General features: G+C 29.0%; 1 protein-coding gene across 4 annotated transcripts in view; it reads left to right on the top strand.

Annotated features, from left to right (window-relative positions):
- The first annotated feature begins 1,119 nt into the window (after positions 1 to 1,119).
- Positions 1,120 to 22,077, top strand: part of prage — a 33,112-nt gene continuing 12,154 nt past the window's right edge. The window contains exons 1-2 of one of the 4 annotated variants that reach the window (XM_017168765.3): positions 1,120 to 1,941; positions 20,401 to 20,823. In XM_017168765.3, the coding sequence (XP_017024254.1) occupies positions 1,815 to 1,941; positions 20,401 to 20,823 (550 nt within the window). In that variant the 5' untranslated portion in view covers positions 1,120 to 1,814. Of the gene's footprint in view, positions 1,942 to 18,807; positions 19,173 to 20,210; positions 20,275 to 20,391; positions 20,824 to 22,077 lie in introns of those variants that run through there. The other 3 variants (XM_017168766.3, XM_017168768.3, XM_017168767.3) reach the window with 3 other exon arrangements.

The raw sequence follows: 22,077 nt of genomic DNA, 5'->3' as shown, positions 1-22,077 counted from the left end.
AATTTATAATTAAATACCAACAAAATATTATCAATATATATTTTTAATTATTTAATTATAAATTAATCATAATAAAAGTATTAAAAATTCTTTTCAAAAGGGATCATTAGCAAAAAGGCCAGCTTAGTAAACTTAAATAAATTTATTTAAAATATTAAACAACGATTTCTCATACATTTTATAGAAATTAATACACTTAAGACTGTTAAAAATATATTACGTAATGAAAGTAAAGTTAACACCTTTTGGTACTAAGATATATCTAAGCTAAATAGCCGGTAAATTTATTAAAAATAATTCAGGCTTGGCCCACTGTGTGATCGCGACCGCGTGGGGAGCGGAATATACCCCAAGAGCGCAGAGAGTACACTGGACAAAATTATTGCAACAATAGTACAAATCAATTCTTACAAATTAAATTAAAAAATGATATTGTTTGTCTGCTTATTCTAAAATTAAGATATTTTTATAAAACCGTCAAAAAGAGGCAACTTCAACCCTATAATATTCAACCCACTTATATTCTTTTTTTTAATAATTATTATAAGTATAGCTTGTTCGTTTGTCCGTCTGTCCACCAATGGAAGTTGCTTAAAATTTTCCTAGCAAAATTGTTTATCATTTGTTAAGATTAAAGTTTTATTAATTAAAGCTTAAATAAGAATTAATTTGATATATTATTCATTTTACTATATTAGAAATTCTATGAATTTTATTAATATTTAAAACATTTCAAAAAATATATATATTTATAATTATATATATTATTATTTTCAAAAACCTCAACTTCTTGAAAATGCCCCAATTTAAACCCAAAAAAGAGACAAGCAATTTACAAACCTTAATACTTAATAGTACTCATTCGCCCTGTGTACCCTTTCCTCTCTCTCTCTCTCCTCTCTCTTTGTGGCGCCTCTCTTGCTTTCGCTGCGACGCGCTCGTCAGCGTCAGCGTCAGCGTCGGCGTCGGCGGCGTCTCATTCGGCATCGGTTCGCCTCCATTCATTCATTCGCCGTTTCGCCGTCGCCGCGCACGCAGCGAATTCACTGCGCGCTCCGCCGAATGACAACGAAAATAAATAAATAAATACAAAAAAAAACGTTTATAATAATTCCCACGACGCGGCACTTTCGCGAGTGCTATATATTCGCGGCAAATCGAATCGAAACCGTTAGCTTTTCATTTTTGGATTTTTTGGCACCTTTCTACCACCCCCCCCCCAAGTTAAGACAGCGAGAGAGAGAGAGGGAGAGCGGAAAACGTTTCTGCGTTTCCTGGCGGCCACCGATGCAAATCAATTACGCCAGATTTGCAGTGCAAAACAATGGCGTTGTTTGTGCAACAACAACAACAATTACAACTAATACAAAGGCAACAACCGCAACAGCAACGAAAAACAACAACAGCCACAATAACAACAACAACAACAACAGGAATATCAAAGGAGGCCACACCGCAGGACATTCAAATAGAGCTGGCTTTCAAAAAGGAGCCGCCGCAAAAAATCACTAAAAATAATTAAAATTTAAAAAAAAAAGCCCAAAAACGGGAAAGAAAACTCTAAAGAAAATCATTTGAATTCGAAAATCGAAATAAATAGGTGACGCCTGCGCAGTCAAAAACAAAAAATAATATAAAAGTGACAAATAATAATTCGAAAAAAATTTTAAGAAACCGAAAATATCTATATATTCTTGCTTTTTTTGTTCGAGTGCATTTCGAGAGTGTGTGTGTGAGGATATACATATAAATATATATTCAAAAAAAAAGAAATATATATTAAAATATATTTATATATAAAAATAAATAAAACAATGGAGCAAATCAGCAACTATTTGGCTCACATGGATTACGTGTCCTTTGGCGTGGTGGCCTTGCCCTGCGTGGTAATCGTCGTCTATGGATTCCTTCAGGTGGCCAGTGGCTTGGCCAAAGGCAAAAGTAAGTTCAAAATACGCGAAAAAATGGGAATAAAACGGAATGGAGAAAGTAAAAATATAGGAAACTACAGTGTAAAGTTAAAGCCTTGAGCTAAAATTGTATAACCCTTAGTTATTTCGTCTTAAAAAACTTAAATTTTGCAACTAATTTTGTTACCAAAGTAAAAAACCCCTGAAGTCTTTAAACTTTTGGCCATAAAAAACTATACAAAAAAAAAGTAGAGTTATGCAAAGTTTAAATATCTTTTGGCAACCTCTTGTTTTTTGCAAGATAAACTTAAGTTTAAGTTAAGCTTTAAACTTTGCCATAAAAATTTCACAAAAACTGTCAAGTCATAGAAATATTTGTATAACAAGAATCAAGTTCAAAGTTCAACAAGTTGCTCTGTGGCTTTTCAAATAGTTAACACTTTTATATGGCCACTGATTGATCGGCTTGAGCATTGTTAGCTGTTAAGTGCCAGTGATACCGCATCAATTACGTTATCTTTACGGTCTATGACCCCCGCCGGTGTTGTCATTAATCAAAATTGCAAGCCATATTTATAAGCAATTTATCAAGATGAAAATAGCGGAAAGCATTCAAAGTAACCGCAAAAGATTTTCCCCATCTCTTTTCTTTCTTTGAAGCTTAACCTAATCCACTTTTGGCTCTGTGAAATGGAGCAAAACCCCATTTTAAATGGCATTTCCCAAAACAATTTCTTAATGTTTAAACATATTTTGCAAATAGCAATATTTGTAGAAGAAACAGCTGTGGGATTTTACCAACAACTGAGGCAGCTTAGGCCTTTACTTTATAGAGTATATTAATAGCTTTATAAACTATATATACTATAAACTATGGGAATAAGAACGTAAACCCCAAGGGAACTGTCAGCTACAAACTGACCTATCCCTCTGAAAATTGCTTAGATAAGAACAAACTTCAAATGCAATTATCAGGGGAATTTTTTTTAGGAAACATTCAATTAATTGAAGCTTAGAGTTTGGTAAATCAAAGCCACTAGGAAGCGTTTGTAATCAAGTTATTCGTGTCACAAACTAAAGAAAAATACAAATAAAAAACCCAATGTTTACATAATAATTCCCGAGCAACTTTCATTTGCCATTTTTGGGCCACACAAACTAATTTGCATGGCGAATATAAAAACTTTAAAGTTGCTTACTTTCTTTTTGGTTGAGAAAGGTCCGCCCTCGGCGATATACAAACTGCAAAAGCAAGTAAGTGCAGATATATATATATATTCGCTACCCAGATCGGCAGTTAACATTTCCCTCTTACTCTGCTTTATTTCTTTGATTTTGATTTTGATTTTTTGCCAGCTATTTTTGGGGGTTTCCTTGTGTGTGTCGTCGTCGTCGTTGCGCTTATTTCGCCTTGCTCTTGTTATTTCTCACTCTGCAAATTGAGTTCATTTATTTTTAAGTGTAGGCAGTAAATGATTTTCAATAAATTACCAGAGGAGAGTGAGACAGAAAGAGAGAGAATTGGCCAAATTAATGAGTTTAAGGGAAATTAATTGCAAGCTTTCGAATGTGTTAAGACAGACAATGAGTTTTCTTGATTTTCCGGATTTTTAAAGAGGAAATAAAGGTTTGGAAAATATTTATTTGGGCTAAAAACTTACAAATTATATTTTTTAAATAAAAAGTAAGGAATACAGAATTAAATTGTAATTATTACTGGCTGATAAAACCTTACAACTTGGCATAAAAAGCTTTTCTTTACTTGGATATATTTTATTAACTTTAAAATATTTAAAAAAATTATTTTAAATAAAAATAAAATTACAAGATTTAAAAAAAGACATGCTACAGCACCTAAAATAATTTTCTTAATTTTTAAAGAGGAAATAAATTCATGAAAAATATTTTAAAAATTAAATTGCAATTAAAATATAAATACTTTGAGCACCTAAAATGATTTTCTTGATTTTTATGATTTTATAAATATTTCTTTTTGTTAAAAACTTTACAAATTATATTTTTTAAATTAAAAGTAATGTCTGAAAAATTAAAATCCAACAAAATTTAAATCTAAAACCTTAAAACCTGGCATAAAAAGCTTTACTTTACTTGGATATATATTTTTTTCATACTTGAAAATATTTAAAAAATTCATTTTAATAAAAAAAGCACTTGCTCTAAGCACGTAATATATTTGATAGCAATGTTTACTATTTTTTTATGGAACTTGGTCTTGTATAAACACTACAATCTTAAATTTCAAGTATATATATTTTTTTGCTTGGTCACTCCATTAGGGAAATATTTTTTCGCACAGGCGGGGTTCAAGTTCAATGTGTCTGTGTTTTCTTTTTTTTTTTTTTTATCGCGTTGAAGAAGTTTAACCAAAGGTTGGAATGTGTGCACGGTGACAAGATAATTATTTGAATTTGAATTTTCTACGCCTTGAGTAAGTGTTTAAGCAGCTTGACTCAGATTTCTGTAAGAGGAACATCTGGGAGCTCTAGATTTTTGCTAATTTTACGCGCAATTTAGCTCTTATCATCAAGCTAGTAGTTTTTTTTATTTGTTTTTGTTTTTAAATATATATTTTTAAATATATATTTATTGTTCCCCCTTTGCCATGGCATTCCATTCCCATTTGCAACAGGCCGCCAGGCACCGTGCATAATAACAATTTTGTTGGCAACTTTGTGGTGGAGGGGAGGCCCTCTCTCTCTCTCCAGATGATGATGATGATGATGATGATGAAATCCCGCCAAGGCGTCATTTATTATGGTCTTTAATATATATATTTAGTTTTTATTATTGCCAACATCTGGCGACCCGAGACGCGTCGCAAGTTCAAATCAATCATTTGCCGATTAAGTCGAACGATAAGACTAGTTTTAGTTGTTGAATAAATATAAGAAAAATCATAAAAATAAGGTGACGTAAAGTATTTAATTATTTGGATTTATTTTGGAAAAAAAATTACAAATTATAAAAATTAAAAAAAAAAATTAACATTTTTGAAATAAAAAAAAAAAATCTAGATAAATTAATTATAATTTTTTAGTAACATATTCTTATTAAAAAAAGGATACAAAAATATTTTAAAATTTTAAATTTAATATTTTATTTTATTTTAAGACATTTTTTTTTTAACTGTTTAATTTATTTAATTATTTGAATTTATTTTAGGGCAGTTTTTTTTTTAATTTAAAATAAATTACCAGGTTGGATTTATAAATTTATTTATTTATTTTCATCCCTGACACGTTTTAATCTTTTTCAAATTTGTTATACAATAATTTATGTTAATTAATCTATTAAATGGTGTCAGCTGGTGTTTTTATAAAATTTTTATTACACAATTTGCTGGACAGAATTTGGTGTGGGATCATATGATTTTGATTATGGTTCTGCGTTTTCTCTTTACTATTTATTTAATTTATTTGAACTGCCTTGCTAATTTGCTGGCAAAATCTCTGAAAAAAGCTAAAAGAATCACGAATGCGGCATGCCGTCTACGTGAGGAATGATCGAAGTTCAAGGGGTTGGATAGGTCGTGTGTGTCGTGACATAATCCCCCCCAAAAAAATATATAAATAATATTAGCATAAAGCCAAAAGTGAAAAGCTGCCAGAAGAGAGCATACGTGACATAAGAAAGGTCGCCAGAAGAAAGACCAAGACCCCGACGAGTCAGAGTCTCAGGTCTTTCATTTCCATTTCCAGTTTCTGTTGAATGTTTTTTGTTTTTTTTTCTGCTTTTTCTTGGCTCTGATGATGGCCAAGACCAAAGCCAAAGCGAAAGTTTTGCCTTGCTTGTTTGTATGTATATATATTTTGCTTTTTTGTTGCTTTTTTTACGTTTTTTGTTCGATTCGAACTTCTTATTTAACAACAGCTTCGTTTTCACTTTGCCTTGTTGTGCTTAGCTGTTTATTTTCTGTTGCCGGTTTCTTTTCTTTTTTGCTTCGTTTTTTTTTTATTTTTAGCTTTTGTTTCCATGGATTTAAACGTGCTATAATTTAAAATATGAATCAAAAATTATGAAATTCTCATCCATCATTATTTGTTTGATTTTCTAGATTTATTTTGATTAATTTATATAGTTTGTAGAGCTTTTAGAGCTTAGTTTATTATTGCCTTTTGGTTTGTTTTGGCCAATTATGCAAGCTGCTAGATTTCCTAATTAACTGTGACACATCAGCTGCTAGCCGGGTGTCTTCAACACACACACACACACCCACACACAAGTGATGCAAGCCAAATGGGATTTAGACACAGACATTTGTCAAGGGGGCCACATACTCCATCGATGCGATACAAGCTCTCCTCGGCGGCTCCTCATCGAGCTGAGCGGCCTCAGCGGAGTAATAAGCTAAATTGTCCGATGTCTTCCGAGTTGTTAACACTTTTCAACAACGTAACAGCAGCAGCAGCAGTCATAAAACAAAAAATGGAAAGGCATATGCCTCTAGGAACAGTAGAAAACAATATTACAAAATAAGTATAAATAATAGAATAAAAAAATATTTTTTAAATGTTTTTTTAATAATAAGACTACAAACAATTCTATTAACAATAACAATTAATTCTAATTTTTTTTAATAACATATTTTTATTAACAAAAAAAAATTGTTTTTAATTTTAAATTTGATATTTAATAAATAAAATTATTTTCAAAGAAAAAAATTCAAAATTAAATTATTAAATAAAAATTGTAAATATTTTTGAAACTCTTTTTTTTAATACTATAAAAATTTCTAGATAAATTAATTCAAATTTTTTAAGTATCATATAATTGTTAAAAAAAAAGATTCCAAAATATTTTAAAATTTTGAATTGAATATTTTATGAACAAAAAATATTTTCAAAAAAAAAGTATACAAAAAATATTAAAATAAAAATTTTAAAATATATTTTTAAACTGTTTTTTAATGATAATATGATATTTAAAAAATCCTAGATGAATTAGAATTCATTTTTTTTCATTATAAAATAAGAATTAATTTATCTAGGATTTTTTTAGTGTCATATTTTTAATTAAAAAATGATACAAAAATATTTTGAAATTTTTAATTTAATATATTATTAAAAAAAAAAATTATTTTCGAAATAAAAATTTAATATATATTTAGAAAAAAAATAAATATAAGTAAGCAAACTAAAAATACAAAACGAAACCCCACAAATAGAAGCTAATAGACAGCACTTTTACTCTCAACAAGTTGTTTTTCAACTCAAAATGGATCCAAAAAAAATGTATGATAATTTCCCAAAGGGAAATGAACTAGAACCAAAGGCTTAACGTAAACTTAAATAATTAGAAAGCCCTTTCTTTTGTTTGTCACCCAAAGACCAAAGGCTAAGCTTTTGAATTGCAAAAACCAAGTTCATTGTTCAATCGACTTAGTCACCAATCTATTTGCTAGTCAAATTAAGTGATTGTTAATCTTATAATATATATAAAATTAGAAATTAGATATATATAAAATAGATATATATTAAATATATATTTTCTGTTATCTTAAATCAAAAGTTAATCAACATTGTGTCAGTTTTATGCCCTAATTTTGGAATATTTTATTTTAAAACATAAATAAATTTAACCCCCCCCTCCCCCTAAACTTTATTTTTTTTTATTTATGAATATGAATGAATTTATTTGGTGGCCGGTGAGAGGCCACTAACAATTTCAGCATTTTATTAAGAAATCGTATTTTAAAGAAATGGTCTTTATAGTTTTACTTTTACCACAGGATATATACTATATAGTATCTGTTAGGTTGGGGGGAAAATATATAGCACAAACAAATCTTTATGGCGAATTTATAATGAGCGATTAATGCGGATAATATATCAAATGTCAGACCAAAGACTAGATTTTTAATAGAATTATTAAAGGGTTGGCTTCACTTTTAATTTGTTTTATATATTTTAATAAAAATATTAAATAATAGTATTTTTATTTATACATAATTTACTTTAAGAAATTTTCCTTGATTAATTTATTTGGTTTAAAAAGAGTTTTGGTGAAAAGGTTATCTAGCAATTACATTAGATTTATATCTCTCACACACACACACACCCACACAGTGGCACACCCACTGTTGGCCCTGTTGGTGTATCTAGAACAATTTATAGATAAAATCTATTCAATTGTTGATCTTTATTTAGAACAACGAGTGGGTTGCCGTGTGATGCTGCGATTTCCTCTCTATAAACTCTTATATTGTTAGCCAGGAGGGGGAGACGGAGACGGAGACGGTAGACTCATCTCCTCCGCCCCACAGATCTATCGCCACCATCCCACCATCCAATTTCTGCTGATCGCATTCCAAACAACAAACAAATTTGTAAGCAAAAATTTCCCTCTTTATAATTTTCTTTGCTTTAGTTTTGATTCTTTTTGTATTTTGTTGCTTTTGCCGCCAACTTGTTGATTTGCACATTAAACGCCTCGTATGACAAGCGTGACAAAAGCAAAAATAATAATAACAAAAAGCCCAAAAACAAACGACAAAAAAACAGGCAAATAAAAATTGCTTAACATACAAAATTAAAAAGTACAAACAAGTATTAGTGTTTGAGCTGGTTGAGTGGTTGCATTGCGACTTGGAAAAATATATTTAATAATTATATATATATATAATATCAAGGTTTCAATTGCATTAAGAGTGGGGATAGAAGGGCTTTGGGTTTCCCAAGAAGCTGAAAGAAAATATAAAAATATACAAATATATATATACAAATAATATTTTTAATATTTTAAATATTTTTAAATATTTCCCAAGAAGCTTTAAAAAAATATAAAAGTATACAAATAATTTAAAATATAAAAATATATAAAGAAATAATTTGTAAAAATATTTTAAATATTTTCCAAGAAGCTGGAAAAAATATACAAATATATAAATATTTTTAAATATAGAAATATTTATATACAAATAATTTTTTCTAATATTTTATATTTTTATTAACATTATTCTTTTATTTAAAATTAAATGTAGAAGAAATCAGTAATCAACTTGTTGTGTGGAAATTTATTCAGTTATGTTGCATAAATTTTTTTTTTATTTTATAAATTTTTTTTTTTATTATTTTATTAAGTATTATTTATTTATTTAATGTTATAAAATCCATTTTAATATATTTTTTTGCCTTCTAACAATTTTCTTTTACCATAAATTCCTCNATTTAATATTTTTGATTATTTTTTTAACACTTAAAAACTGCACAATATTTAATTAATATATTATATTATCTGAAATTCATATTTTTATTATTTAAATATTTTTTTTTATTATTTTAAAAAGTATTAACTATTTTTTAATGATAAAATCCATTTTAATATATTTCTTTTATTTATTAATATTTTCTATTATTTTTTCAACACTTCAAAACCACATAATCCCTTGTTTTATGCATCTATAATATTGTTTGAGATTCATTTCCGCAATATTTGAAATTTCATGCCCGAAAGAAAGCCCAATCTTATTACAATCTTTCGTTTGGTTTGCCACCAACGATTATTACTCACTTTCCCATCATGCAATTCGCTGAGGTTTCCCTCTGTGTGTTATTTCCCGCTTTTTAACTTCTTTTTTTTTTGGCTTTCCTTGTGCATATATATATGTTTTTTTTTTTCTTACAATATTTTCCTCTTTTTTTGAGCATTTGATTTTGTAGGCCGAAAGGGGCCTTTCACTGCCGCCAAGTCTACACAAAAAATACAAAAAAAAAGAAGAAAAAAATCGTTGGATCGGGCCACTTACTGTGTATGTGTACTTAGCTGACTTCTCTTTCGTTATGTATTCGACGGCGCTATTTACTTATGTTTTTTACAAGTGCAATTGAGGTTACTTTCTATTTAAAAATTAAATAAATAAGTACGTGCATGCAAATGGAGGTTGTTGGAGTCAAAAAGTCTTTAAGTTTTCTGGGTTTCACCGTTTTCTGACCCTTTTCTTGGCCAAAAATGAAGTACATATAATTTGGCCAACTCTTTACTAGAGGGGGGGGAGTTGTTACCCAGTAAAACCTCATATTATAATCTCTTTGGAGACTTGTACTTGATACTTAACCCCATAAATAAATACACATAAAACATGTGTATAGTTTGTATGTTAATTTGCCAAGAGGCAGCCACCTGTCGTATCGACCTAACAGCTGCAGCAGGTGAGGCAGTAGCAGCTGCTGTTGCTGCTAAAAAAAAATGTCTGAAATTTAAGACTTTAAGGATATGAAATCTACAGGATATTTTGGGAGTTTAAAGGGGGTTTTTCTTTAAATAATATATTAAAAATATTTAAAGAAATTATTAAAGTATTATTAAAAATATTTAAAGAATTTTTTAAAGTATTATTTTACTTTAAAATTTAAATAAATATATTAAAATTACTTAAAGAATTTTTTAAAGTATTATTTAACTATAAAATTTAAATAAGTATTTTAAAAATATTTTTAAAAAATTATTTAAGTATTATTAAAAATATTTAAAGAAATTTTTTAAGTATTATTCAACATTGAAATGTAATTAAATTCCAACAAGAAATGTCTAAAATTCGATACATCAAGGATATACAATCTACAGGATATTAGGAGCTTAAGGAGGTTGTTTTCCGTTAAATAAATATTTTAAAAAAATTTATAGAAATTATTAATGTATATTTAACTATAAAATTAAATTTTATTCCAAGAAATATAGAGTTTTCTGCATTTTTTTATCTATTAAATGCATTATTTCCCAATTTTGTTCTTGAATTTCGTTGGGGTTTTCTCTACAAGTTGCTTACTTAACACTATTTGCTAATGTTTTGCCATATTTCCTACTATATTGCCCATCCGATCTCGTGGCTTGTTTTCTTTTTTTTTTTTTTTGTTTTGGTTTTCTGCTGACTGCACAGCTGGCGACGTGCATCAAAATCAAAATTTGCCATCATTTCTCTAGCTGTCGTGCCCTTGTTCACTCAAGATTTCGTTAGTATTTTGTATACTTGCTGTTTCATTTCATTTTATTTTATTTCATTTCATTTCATTTCATTTTATTTATTTATGTTTCTTTGTGCTATGCTGCTGTTTACTGTTTGTGTTCTATCGTCTGCCTTTTGTTTATTTTTATAAACTGTGGGCGCCCATTTGTATTACTTTGATTACTTGGCTGGCTGTGGCTGTGGCTGTGGCTCTTTTTGAGGCGAAAGAAATAAATCATCGAGGTTTGCGGTCTCTGCATTATATATGCGTGTTAAAAATAATAATATCCCATACCATCCCATCCCCCCCTAAGGAGCAATGACAGCGATAACAATATTATATATCATACGTCAGCCGTGTTCTCTGTCGTCTGTGTTTTGGTTTCTATATTGTGTGTATAATAATAATAATAATTACCATAAATATTTTATTTTTCTCGCTTTCTTTTTTTCTGTATGAATGAAGGCAAGAATCTGTCGCGTTTTCGCGCTTCGAAAAAGAAAAATGCAAAACATACCAAAACAAAATGCGAAAACATTTTGTCAAAAGTAATTTCTCAACGAGAGCGACCAAAACAAAATGTTCTATATATTCAGCTTTATTGCACAGTGCACGGAGAGAAAAATAGGGGAAACAAATATATATAAAATTGTTAAGTACAATGTTTAAATATTTTATACATTTTAAAAGGAGAACAATTTTTAATAAATAAAAAATGTAATGTAAATATGATTAAATTATTTAGTTATTTGTTATAATATAAAATCGATTTATCGATATTTTTCTATACTCAAAATTAGAATATTTAGAAAACTTACCTAGTTCTCAAGTTAATAGGTTTTATATTTTTTCTTATATTTTTTCCTATTATAAAATTGCAATATATCAAAATTTACTAAATTAGTAATATTATTAATAGTTTTAAATATTTTTCTTTATTTTTCTATATTTTTATCGATTTATTATATCAGTTTTTCTATCGATATAAATTCCAATTATAATCAAAAATAATTTTTAAACATACTTTTACTTTATTTTACTTTTTCCCTTAATTTTTGACACGAATATGTATTATATTTTTTTCTGCCAGTGTATTTGTTTGTGTGGGCCGTGAAACTGCGTGCGAATAAGAGGAAGCAAAAGACCGTGGACGTCGAAAGCAATTGCAAATTGTGATAAACTAGAGAAATAGAAATATGGGTCATCCTCAATAGATAGAAATCTGAGTGTGTGTGTGTGTGTGTGTGTTTGCCAGAGCCACTTGTTCTCTGGCCCGTTACTGTAGAAAAAAAAAACATTTTAAAGCGATTAAATATAGCATAGTTTAACAAAGCGAAGCAAAACTGTGGAATTAACGGGAAGAAAAAGTAATGAGAAATTCTAGACGAGGTTCTAGTTAAAATTTTATTAAAAATTCTAGATAAAATTCAACTGAAAATTAGATATAAAATTGTATAGAAAATTCTATATAAAATTCTACTTAAAATTGTATATAAAATTCTATTTGAAGTTCTATTTGAAATTCTATTTAAAATTCTATTTAAAATTCTACCTCAAATTGTATATAAAATTGTATTTAAAATTCTATTTAAAATTCTATTTAAAATTCTATTTAAAATTCTATTTAATTCTCTTACTATAAAAATTAATAATAATATATTAATAATTAAATTAATTAATTTAAAATTAATAATAATACAGCAAGCCCTAGAAATCAAAGGAAAATTAAATGAACTTGCTAATAAATAATAAAGCAAGCTCTTAAAATGGAAAATAATAAAATTAAAAAAACCTAAACACTTGAATAAAATATATATATATTTAAATTTAACTATCAATTCCTTAAATAATTTATAAACATAAATTAAATCGTTTTTTTTCACATTAAATTTGGAAATAAAGACACATCTTATAATGAAGATGATTTGTTTTGACAAGTGTCAAGATTTTTTCGGTTCACAATATTATTATTACGATACTTGGGGTGGTTGGTAGTAGCTATAGTCTGAGCTTCTTGTTGTTGTTTTTATTGTTGTTGTTCTTGTCAGAAAAGTGTCAGAATCAGAAAATTGTGACAGCAAGCACGCGGACGGTAGAGACTCTTCTCATTCTCTCATCTTAAATGAACTCATCCCTCCAATTTTAATTTTTAATTTCAAAGAAAGAAAGATATACAAAAAAAAAATATATATACTACATATATATACTATATAGTATTTATGTATCAGTAAAATGAGTTGATTTGTTTGGTTGCCTTAGAGTATTTAGGTAAACAACAAATTCCATAATGTTTTCAATTAATAACAATTGTACGAAAATGTTGAGGAAAACTGACCATTTTCTATATATAGATTTGGCTTGTTTATGAAATTACTGATTAGCAAGCTAAAGTCTATAGATTCCCGCTAAAGATTGTGCTGTAAAAAATGTTGTGACTCAATAGGAACTTTAGGAAATTTTGTTGAATTTTATTTATTTCCATTGAAAGGTGATTCAGTTTTCAGCTATAGCTTCTTGATTTTATTCTTTCACTTCAAGTGTTTATTATTATTAATATTTTTTAGGTATTTTTAAATTTATTTTACAATTTCTTCCGCTTAAGGAAATTGCCTGAGTGCGCCATATCAGGTGATCAGCAAGCCACACACATTGCGCATACGCCATGTGCTCTAATGTCGTCATCGGAAGTGATTTGTTTATCGATTTTTGAATAAGCACACACACACACACACCCCATTTGCTTTTAATTGTATTTTATGCCCCCAAAGAGAACGCATTTAAAGTGAAAAAAAGCTTTATGAAAGGGGGCAGCAAAGTGTCCCAAAAGAGACATTTGTAATGATTTTCCTTAGGGTTTTTTTTTATCAAAATAAAAAAATCAGCATAATTATTATATTATGCTTCCCTCAAGTATAATAAAATAATCAAAACTTGGCTAAACTTTTGATGAAACGGAAACAAGCCCCTTTTCAGCAATTAAAACTAACAAAAATATTACAAAAATTGTTCTCGAAAGACTCGTTTGGGTTTAAAAAACCAACCCGCTCCCCTTTTATATTTAATTTTTTTTGTAGGGCAGCCATGCCTCTCTCGATCAGTGATCACTGGCTATAAGTCGGCAGTCAAGCATTAAAAAACTAATTGCCGAGTGGCATAGCATCGGGTTGGAGGGATCTCCTTCCTACTTTTACGATTTAAGGTCTTCTTTTTTAAGGTTTATATATACATATATATATTATGTATATATATCTTTGTATTTTTTTTATTAGACAAACCCCAAAAAACGTCAAAGCAATCCCCAAATAAAATAGCAAACAACGAAGGCACGTACCACCCGGGTTGATAAGTCTTCCTGTTTTCTTAACTTGCCACAGTAAATGTTTAATAAAAACCATACTACTTGATTAAATTATTATAAAATTAGAAATATTAAATATTTAGGGTTTTTTGTAAAATAATAAAATAAATACAAGCTTGTTTAGCTTAAAAAATAATTAAAACCAAGCTAAAATAATTAAAGAAAATTAAAAAGAAAATATCGAAATATTTTAAATTTGTTTTGTTATGTTTATATATTCTTAATTTATTTTTTAGGGGCACTTACTAAACCTAAATTTGTTGTTTTTGTTTTTATTTTATTTTTTATGTTGTTTTTAAATATTTAGAGATTTTAATTGAATTTTTTTAGATTTACAAAAATAAATAAAAGCATCTAAAAAGGTTTCTAGCTTAAAAAAAATTCAAGACAAGCTAAAATAATTAAAGAAACTAAAAAGAAAATTTGTAAATATTTTAAAGTAGTTTATTATTTATTTTTTTATATTTTAAATATTTGTAATTTATTTTTTAGGGGTACTTACTGTACCTAAATATGTTGCTTCCATTTTTTTTTTTTGTATTTTTTGGCACTGCCTTACATCAATCTAATTTACGTTTATGTGCGATGGCTACCAATACCATACGAAAAATGTGCAAAACGTTCTAGATGTTCGCGCGCGGGGCACGTAATTGAATGCGAATGACTTAATTTCCTATGGATTTCTATTCATTTTTATGGCCTGACCGCAATTATACAATACATTAAGGCCGCATTAACATTTCCGGTCCGAAACATCGCTTATTACAACAAGTTTTTGTGTGTTTTCTTTTTTTTTTTTTTTGGGTGGAAACTGAAAGGTTCTTAGAGACCAGCCCCCAACCCCTAACACACAACACGTGTGTGTGACTTTTGGCGGGTTTCTTTCATATTTCAAATTTTTATCCCAACCAAAAAAAAGAAGCCAAAACTGCGGAGAAAACTTTGTTAGCAACACGTAACCCCGGTGGTGCCATTAAACCCATTATGGAAACTCGTTTCGTGGAAGTGAAGTGTGTGCCTCAAGGGGATTTTCCACTCACAGATTCGGTTTTTTCTTTTTTTTTTATGTCTTTTGGGTTTTGATTTTTCTTTTTTGGAAAAACTTTCAAGCTGAAAAATGTTGAAATAGGAAAAGTTAAGGAGTATCGCTTGCAGGTAAAAATCCTAAGAAATTCTTATAAATCCTAAAAAAAGTCCTAATAAATTCTGATAAATTCCAATAAATCCTAAATCATATGTTTTAAATTTTTCTATAAAACTTTCAATCTGAAAATTATTAAACTAGGAAAAGTTAAGGAGTATTTATATATGTATCTCTAAGATGCAGGTGAAAATCTTAAGAAATCTTAATAAATCCTAAAAAATTCCAATAAATCCTAAATCATGTGGTTTAAATTTTTTTATAATTTTTAAAAATTTTATACACGCATTTTTGGAAAAACTTTCCAGCTGAAAAATGTTGAAATAGGAAAAGTTAAGGAAGTAAAAAATCTTAATAAATTCTAATAAATCCCAAAAAAAAATCCTAATAAATCCTAAAAAATTCCAATAAATCCTTAATCAATTGATTTAAATTTTTCTATATTTTTTTTACAATTTTTTAAACGCATTTTTGGAAAAACGTTCAAGCTGAAAAATGTTGAACTATGAAAATTTAAGGAGTATTTATTTATGTATCTCTTGAATGCAGGTAAAAATCTTAATAAATTCTAATAAATCCTAAATCATTATATAAAAACTTTCTATAATTTTAAAAAAATGTTCTATAATTTTTCTATAATTTTTAAAATTGTTTTACTCGCACTTTTGAAACAAACTTTCACGCAAAAACTCTCCTTCTGCAACTGTATCTATATCTGTATATCTGTGTATCTTTGTATCTTTGTTTCTTTGTTTCTTTGTATCTGCTCAGCAGACACACACATGCTGCAAATGCGTCGTCATCGTGGCGGCAGCTTAAATATCTTTTGGGTCTCTTTTGGCTCTCTGGGGATCTTCAGCTGTTGCCATGCGCCACCAGCTATTGGAGTTTTATGGTTTGGTTTCCCTCTTATTTACCCCTAGGATATATGCCAGAAATTCCAACTAAAAACCCTTTTTAAAAACACAAAAGCAACACAAGTAATACGACTATGAGATACACTGACTTTGGCTGGGTTTTGGGATACTTAATGCTTTTCTTTGAAGATCATAAAAGCTTAGAAAACTTAAAAATATTGATGATAAAATAAATATTAAATCCTAAAAATATATTAAAAATAATATATTATTAATATTTAATTAATATTTAATAAAATTACCCTTCAAAAGTGTATACAAAGTTTGCTAATCTTTTCCTATAAAATTTCTTTTGAAGTTTTCCCCTTCATTGTGTTTGGTCTTCCCTTAATGATCCCCTTCTTATATGCTATATATACCTACTTATATTTGCGCTTTATGGTCGCAATTCATGCCTTCGTTCCCTTGGGATCTTTAGATCTGTATAGCTGTATATCTGTATATATATGTATATATACTCACAATTTGTATATATATACGTTGGAATTCATTCAACTTTTGCTGTTGTTGCTAACTTGAACGAAGAATATATGAATGAATCGTATTTTAGCCATAATAATGATCATGATCATGATCATGATGATGATGATGATGATGATGATGGTGGTGGGTATGATGATGATAATAATGAGATGATGACGTTGCAGTTGATGAGTTCGGTGGCCACAAAAATAGAAACACGCGCGCCTTGCATTTCCGTTTTGGCAAAGCCGCCAAAAAAAACCGAAAGGAAATAAAATTTTAAAAAAATATTTAACATATACAGAAGTGAGTGCTAAACTATAGTAATAATAAATAATACAATTTTTTTTTAAATTAAAACAAATGTGTAAAGTGTAGAGCCTGGGGTGATTGCACACACGTGCCCCCAACGATCTCATCATCATCATCATTCGGCGAACTTTTGTCGCCTTTGCAAAACTGGTTTTACTTTATTTTATCATTCCAAGTTCGATTTGGTTTTTAGTTTTTTTGATTTTGGAATTCAGTGCGGGGCGCCTATATAAATCACACGCCCTAATCGATGGATGGGGGGGGGGGGGCGTGTAGTATGCCGCCTGTGAAATTCAGATTTGACCGAAAAATAACAACAAATTACCCCCCTACAATTTTAAAGAGCTTCTATCTTACTCTTGCACTGAAAGAAATATTGATTAATATATTATAAAAAATATATAATAAAAATAAAATATAATATATATACAAAAATATATAATAAAAAATATATTTACTACCAAAAATCAAGCTAAAATCCTTTTTAAGAATTTAGCCTTTTATTTATTGTTATAATATATTTAGCTTTAAAATGGTTTTAAATTGCTTTTGAATTAAGAATTTATTCAAGATTTATTTATTAAATATTGTTGCTTAAAAAATGTATTAAACAATATATATAAAAATATTTATTAACAGAAATTAAGCTAAAATCCTTTTTAAGAATTTTATTTTAAATGAGAATTAATGAAATGAGATCGAGATGACTGCCTTAAAAATTCCAAATATATTGTTATTTAGCTAAGAATTAATTTTAATATAAATTTAAAAATTAATCAAATATTTAAGGTTTTTATGAGGGAGAAATAACCTTTGTTATTGCATTTTCTTGACTTAAAAAAGCATTTAAAGTTTCTAATTATTTTTTTAATATTTTTAATAGGCTTACATTTTATATAATTTTTTCCTCTGTGTATGGGAGGCAGGGGGTGTTTTTTTTTCGGCAGGTGTACGCACATGGAACGGCGCTAGGCACGAACTGGTACCTGTTTCTTGACTGTCTTTCGGCAAAGTCTTGTGTTTTTTTTTTTCTCTATAATTTATATATATATTTGTTGTTGTTTTTTTCGGGTTTATACTGCTGCTGCTGCTGCTCATTTCTCGCCATAAACAACAAATTGCCGAAATTCCAAGATGCCCAGTGAAAGCGAATCAGATGATTAACTTTTTCGTTTATTTGATGGCTAAAAATACAGGCAAATCAGCAAAGAGTTTGTTCTTATTGAGTGTTCAAAATATGCACGAAAAAAAAAACAAGAAAGCCTGTGGAAAAATATTCAGGAAGCAATAAAATGCAGTTGATTCATAAATCAAAAGTAATTTAAAATATAGAGAAACAAAAATTTAAAATAAACATTAAATGTTTGTCTATAAAAATTTAAAAGGTGCATAAATTTAAGAAATGCCTGACATTTTAGAGTCTTGAAATTAATTTAATGATTTTTACAAGTGATTGATGTCTTGAAAGGATTTTTTTAGAAGATATGCCACGCCAATCAGTTGAAACAAGAACATAAAAACTATCTAAAATCGCATTTAACTTGAACAAAAGCTGCAAAAAAAATATAAAAAAAATACAACTATTTTTGCAAACAAGTTTATTCGATATTTGCCGGCTATCTGTCTTAAGTTTTATTTATTTATCCACAAACTGGATTTCTTTAGTCAACACTTTAAACACTTCAATCTAAAATCTAAAATCTAAAATACAAAATTCAAAGTCATCACATTACCCGTTAGTTAGACGTTAGGCTTTTGACTTTTTTGTGGAATATTATTATCAACATGTTATCGGGGACAGTTCAAGACACTTTCAATAAAACAATCCAAACATTTGCCCAAAAGTATCAAAATTTTTGCCGTTTGTTTCGCTTCCACAAACCGACTAAAACAGTAACACAAGCAACGATATCACGGATCGAATCGAATCGAGCAAAGTTTCTTTCCCAACCAAGTTTTTCGCAAAAGATTGGAGGGGGGAAATCAAATTGAAATAAGCTGAAATCATCATCATCATCAACATCATCACTTTAACGAGAGAGAGAGAGGAAGAAAGAGAATGAGAAGTCTTCAGCAGGATCAGGGAGCGAAGTTTGGCAGGACAGATAAGTTGGTTTTTAGATAAATAAGGGGGGAATATACATTAATATGTATTCTAAATATTATATGACACTTTAGTAGTTAAGTTTGGCAAACCGAGCCTTTATATGTATTTATTTAAGTATATACTCGTTACTCCTTACTCGCTTATGGCTACTCGCTACTATAGACTATCCCAATTTACAAGTAAACAAATATTTTAAATACATTTTGACAGTTTACAGGTATAATCCCCCCTTAAGTATTTTAAAAAGAAAATAGTAACGAGTAACTAGTTACGTCTTACTCGTTACTAACAAATTCTTTAAAATCCTTTAGGGTTCTAAACCAATCATATTATATTAAGTTTAAAAGTTTGATTGTTTGTCAAGTATTTACTCGTTACTCCTCACTCGCTCCTTAAGTATATATTTACTCGTTGCTTTTTACCCATTTCTTATTACATACCCAATTGGTTTTCTAGTATTCCCAACCCAACTGGCCAGGGTATGGAAAACACCCACCCACTACGATAAACAGTTAAAGATACAGATACAACTCGCTGATATACATACATACTCGTTATCTAAGTAGGAAGCTTGGTAGGGCACGTGGTCAAAACCTGGCCAAAAGCCCCACAAACACGGTGTGACTTGGCCTAGGTTTTTTTTATGCTCTTTGGCTTTCAGTCTTTCTATCTGGCACCCCCCAGCCGAAAGAGACAGCAACAGAGATATAAAGAGAGATAGCCACAACTATGGCGATGTCGTAGAGTTCGCCGTATTCCCGCTTTATCAGCAGCACCCTGGATGATTCACACTGTGTCGTCACCGGAAAGTGGATTGTGAGCGGCTCTGTGACTCTGGGTTTTTTATTCACGCTCGCGTATATTTTCTTGGCGACCAGCTTTTTGTTTATATCGCGAGCGTTTGCTAATCGCGCCATTTAGTTGGCTTTCAACTGCAAGTGCAGGCGGTTTGTTGCCTTTCGAAAAGGGACACAGCATAATATATAACAGATATATATATATATTATATATTTTAAAACAATTAATTCAAGCGCGTTTATGTCTGCAGCAGGGCAATGCATTTCTTTCTCGAAGATTTCTTGCAGTTACATCTGCCGAAGATTTGTAAGTTGAAGAATTGCAACCAAAACAAAGAATTCTTTAAAAGTAAAAACTATTTTAAATATATTTTAAAAAAGGTTATTTGAAAAGGTAACTAATCCTATGACTTTTTTTTATTACTTTTTGCAGATGACAAGATGCAGCGTTGCAATCAGAGTAACAACAACAACAGCAGCAGCAACAACAGTAATAACAACACAAGCAATCAAAATAATAGCAACAAACGCTGCTCTCAGAAATATACCGGCAGCAATAACACCAACAACCTAGCGATGGCCTATCAGCAGCAGCAGCAGCAACATGCAACATGCAACACGACTTCAGGTGGCTTGCAGCAAAGCTCCAATGGCCACAAAAATGGCACACGCAAGAGTCGCTACAACAAGCAGCAACATCATCAGCAGCAGCAACAGCAGCAGCAGCAATCCTTTGGAAATGTACAAAAGCGAAACTGCGGACTAACCGGAAACGGAAGTGAGTCCTCTTCGCCGAACAACAACAACAACAGCTGGGGCTACGTACACCGTCTGGTCAATTCTTCATGCATCGAAGGTGAGTTTTCCGCCAAGAATTTACTTTATTTCTGCCTCAGTCAACAAATATTTCATATTTGTGTTTTATTTACAATTTCCCCCATTAACTTATACATTTTGGTGATTATTTAAATTATGTGAATCATGTTTGAAGCATTTTTGTCCAATATCATTAACGAATTTCATCGGTTTTAACGCCGTTTTAGTCAGCTTTTACACCCACATTGTATCTCTCTGGGTGAGACAGAAGAAACCCCGCCTTATGGCTGATTCACACGTTACGCTTTTGTTTTCTTATTTTTATTTGTATATTTTTTGTTTTTTTGTTGCTTAATAAAATTCCAAGCAAATCGGCCGGCATTTAGAGTGAATCACTCAAAGCGAAATCGACGTCATCAACGGTAATGGAAATGCGGGAATGAGTAGAGCGATATAGGGAATCGAAATCGGGGGGAAATCATATTTTTAATTAATTAAAGCAGACTGAAAAATATAATCAAATATTTTAAAGGTTACAGAATATTTTATGGTATAAATTTAAGGAAAATAATATGTTTTAATTACTTAAAGCAGACTGAAAAAATATAATAAAATATTTTAATAGGTTACAAAAGATTTTTTTATAAATTTAAAGGCACAAAAAAATATTCTAAAATATTTTAATAGGTTTCAGAAATACTCTTAAATATTTAAATGGGTTTCAGAATATTTTATAGTAAAAATTTAAGGGAAAAAATATTTTTAATTAATTAAAGCTGACTGAAAAAAGTATATGAAGATATTTTAATAGGTTTCAAAATATTTTTAATAAATTTAAAGACACTTAAAAATATTCAAAAATAAATAAGATATTTTAAAAGGTTACAAAATATTTTTTTATAAATTTAAAGACACTTAAAAATATTCTAAAATATTTTAATATGTTTCAAAATATCTTATGGTATAAATTTAAGGAAAATTTACTTAAAAATAAAGATAGGCAAGCATTTTAAATATTAAAATTAACACTAAAATAATTTCTAAAATCGTCTTTAATTTTCTAAATATATATTTATAAATCAATCTATATTTTCCTTGCTGTTTTGAGAGCCACACACAAAACCCATCAATCGTTTTGCAATTATCGTAATGACAGGGCACTTATAACAAACTATAAATTATATATACTATATATATATATATTGTAATCAATCAGAGCCCTAAATTTACCCTACTGCGAACAAAAAAAAACACAAAAAACAACAAAATATTATATAAAAAGAGCACTTGAAAA

This window comes from Drosophila kikkawai, chromosome X (genome assembly GCF_030179895.1).
Source record: "Drosophila kikkawai strain 14028-0561.14 chromosome X, DkikHiC1v2, whole genome shotgun sequence".
NCBI lineage: Eukaryota > Metazoa > Arthropoda > Insecta > Diptera > Drosophilidae > Drosophila > Drosophila kikkawai.
This window is presented reverse-complemented; position numbering and strand designations above follow the sequence as displayed.